Source organism: Papaver somniferum, chromosome 10, assembly GCF_003573695.1.
Source record: "Papaver somniferum cultivar HN1 chromosome 10, ASM357369v1, whole genome shotgun sequence".
Classification (NCBI taxonomy): domain Eukaryota; kingdom Viridiplantae; phylum Streptophyta; class Magnoliopsida; order Ranunculales; family Papaveraceae; genus Papaver; species Papaver somniferum.
Genome location: NC_039367.1, coordinates 76972449 through 76975493, shown reverse-complemented (window position 1 = coordinate 76975493; position 3045 = coordinate 76972449). Strand labels below are relative to the sequence as shown.

At 35.4% G+C, this 3045-nt stretch overlaps 1 protein-coding gene across 2 annotated transcripts; it reads left to right on the top strand.

Annotated features, from left to right (window-relative positions):
• The first annotated feature begins 228 nt into the window (after nt 1-228).
• Nucleotides 229-2060, top strand: LOC113319715. Of its 2 annotated transcripts, none has more exons than XM_026567959.1 (4): nt 229-439; nt 547-738; nt 1114-1365; nt 1505-2060. In XM_026567959.1, exons 1-4 carry the CDS (start codon nt 365-367, stop codon nt 1766-1768), a joined length of 783 nt encoding a protein of 260 aa, XP_026423744.1. In that variant the 5' UTR covers nt 229-364; the 3' UTR covers nt 1769-2060. The 2 variants fall into 2 exon arrangements, with proteins under 2 accessions (XP_026423744.1, XP_026423742.1); XM_026567957.1 differs by having other exon boundaries at nt 230-439; nt 547-759.
• Nucleotides 2061-3045: the final 985 nt, after the last annotated feature.

Genomic DNA, 3045 nt, shown 5'->3' with positions numbered 1-3045 from the left:
AAGTTGACTGAGGTTGACTTTGTCGCTTGACTTTGTCGATTCAATCTGTTTAAGTTTAATAAATTTAGAGTTTTAGGTTTCATTGGATTAATGGTGGAGGTGAATGGCAATTCCCTTGGGCTCGCAGATGTCTAGGGGCAATGCCCCTACTGATTCTGTATCTCTGTCGGTTTTGATTGCTTCTTCAAACAAAATAACAAGTCGGTTATAAGTTGCTTTGACGTATTCTGTCTCTTTGAGTGTGAGTCACACATATTCCCAACTACGTGCCATCTGTGTCATACAAGTCCCGATTAATTTCATTTTTAGCTTGCAATTAATTGATATTTATAGAATCAGTAGAATTCTATTCTTCGGCAAAAATATGAATCAGTTTGAGATGATTCTTCAAAATACACTCCCTGATGATATTGCTCTCAACATAGCTTCTTTTCTCCAGGTTCTTTTATGTTACTCTCTTACTTTCCTACTAGTTTCTCAAATTCTTGACTCTTTTCTTCTTCTTGATTTTCTAAATATGGGTTTTGATGGAAAATGATTAATAAGGTGTTGGAGCTCTGCTCGTTAGGTTCTTGCTCTAAATTTTGGCGGGAGTTGTGTTCTACTGATTATCTTTGGGTTTCTCTATCTAAAGATAGATGGCCTGCTTTGGGTATTTCTTCAGAATCACCAATTCCTTTGATTCTCAATAACAGCAATACAGGATCATCATCACTATCATCCAATGAAAATATCCAGGTACAAAATTCGTCTGCAAAGGTAAGAATGTTTCTTCATCTCAAATTGGAATTTGTCTATGATTTTACAGTTTCTTGCCAGTATTTGAGTATTTAATTATGTAATTGACTAATTGAGATTGAATAAAATTCAAAAACACCCATGGAGACTGGTAGGCTAGAATCAGTACTTAAGACATGAGACTTCAACTACTGGTCAAAAATATGAGACTCAGTCCCTGGCCAACAAGGCTATTTCATCATCACTGAATTCATGTGAAATCATGTTTATTTTGAGAAAACAGTCAGAATCCAATAAAATGATCTTATTTAGGGAAAATTTGCGCATAAAGTTGAATGAGAACTTATGTTTTGTTTTTTGAAATTTATACTTTAGGGATGGAGGAGATTTTACATAAACAAACATGGTGATATGGCTAGTAGAGCTAGTAATATTATTAAGTTTGTAGAAGAAGGTACTAGCCCATCAAAATTTCTTGAGATTGGGGATTTTGTGAAAGCAGTTCAGGACTTATCTTTGATGGATTTTGGGTTTAAAGATGTTGTCATGTTCTTCTTCTCGTCCAAACAGAATGTGTTGGTTAACCTCGCCGGCTTGCACTACTGCATATTTTGGCTTAATGTATCGGTAATAAATGATTCTTCCCTCAATTTTACCAATACACTCTATGTTGCAAATTCATTTACCCTCCACTAATTGTTGTTTCGGTTATGTATACTTGAGTTTGTTTTTCAGTTGATTGATTTCATGTTATAATCATTGTCAGGCTGAAGATGCGATTGCCGCTCTTAGGAATTGTGGCATACAAGAGCGAGAACTCTGTGTGAGTTGTTGGAAACTAGGAAGATGGTTTTACGGATTTCGTATGCGTGATGAATCCAACATCCGACGGGTGTCTTTAGGAGATCTTGCATTAGCAAAAGAAAATGAAGTTCTCGGGGTACTCTATAGAGGAGCAATACATGAGGTGTTGCGCGTTCAGATCTCTATCCCTCCTCCTGCTTGCATCACTTCCCTTCATGCTCAATAGTGGCTGCACCCCATCCAGGTACGCTAATATGTCTGATATGCAATTTATGTACATCGCAGTGTAATGTTTGTCGAAGGTTCAGTTCCCAGCTAATTTCCCGTCTCTATAAAACTCACCTGCCTCTTGTGCATATATGGTTTTCTTTTAGTCACTCGATATGTATCAATATGCTCAATAAATGTAAATATGCTCATTACACATGGCTATAGATTGGATTCTTCATTTATGGTTTTATGTGAATGATTCCTAAAATAACAAAATCTGAAATTTATGTACTGTTTCAATATTTTAATCGGAGTATTTGTATATGAGTTGCAAGTATTATGCTATTAAATATGAGAGGAGGTTATCTAGAGATTTTGCTTTTCACTCTCTATAGACGGGAGAACATCAATCAGTAAGTCATGAACAGTAAGAGAAGTAACATGGTGGGTAGTTATAAGGAAATCGTCTTTTTGATCTGCAAATGTAAACATATACTGAACGAGGTCAGCAGAAGTGTGCAAAGTGCAACTAAAAGAGCTTACAAACTAACCCCTTACAGAAAGAAACTTCAGAAATACAGAACCAAAGAGCAACATAAAGAGGCTATCTTGTGAAAATAGTGTCCCAGGAAGCTATTACTTAAGCATCTTGTTTGTGGTAGAATTTGGTGTCAGTCAATTAAACAAGTATCTGTACTATCAATGAAATCTCTGATGAACATTTCAACAGATTTTGTGGTTGATTCCTTACCAAGTGAATACAACAAGACTGTTCTTATAATTACAACTTACCATCTTCATTCATGGTTACCTTTAGTGTATATTTACGTTAACTGGCAAATAACAAGGAGGAGACTGAGATGATATTAGTGTTTGCTAATTGTCTCCTTGTGTTTCTTGTCAAGAAAAACCTCCTGATATGATGCAGTAATAATCATCAGCATACTAGATGTGAGGTAATTTTACCTTTTAATATTTCTTTTTCTTTTCCATTTTTTTTTTACTTTTTGAGTCTGTTGTTATCGTTAATTTGGTTTTAAGTCTTTTCTCTGTTTCTTGTGACAGTCTTCTTTCATTTCTTTCTGTCATTGCATATTCCAACTGGTAATTCCTTTGTTAGTTAAATCTGTCCAGGTTGGATTGTACTTGATGACAATTTAGGAGACAGACACGTATTAGCACGGTGATGCTAGATATTGTGAATATTTTGTGCAGAACTGTTTAGGGATTTTCAACAGGAGGAAAGTTGGAGGGGAAGAATTGCAACGTAATTGTGAGAAACTAGATAATCTT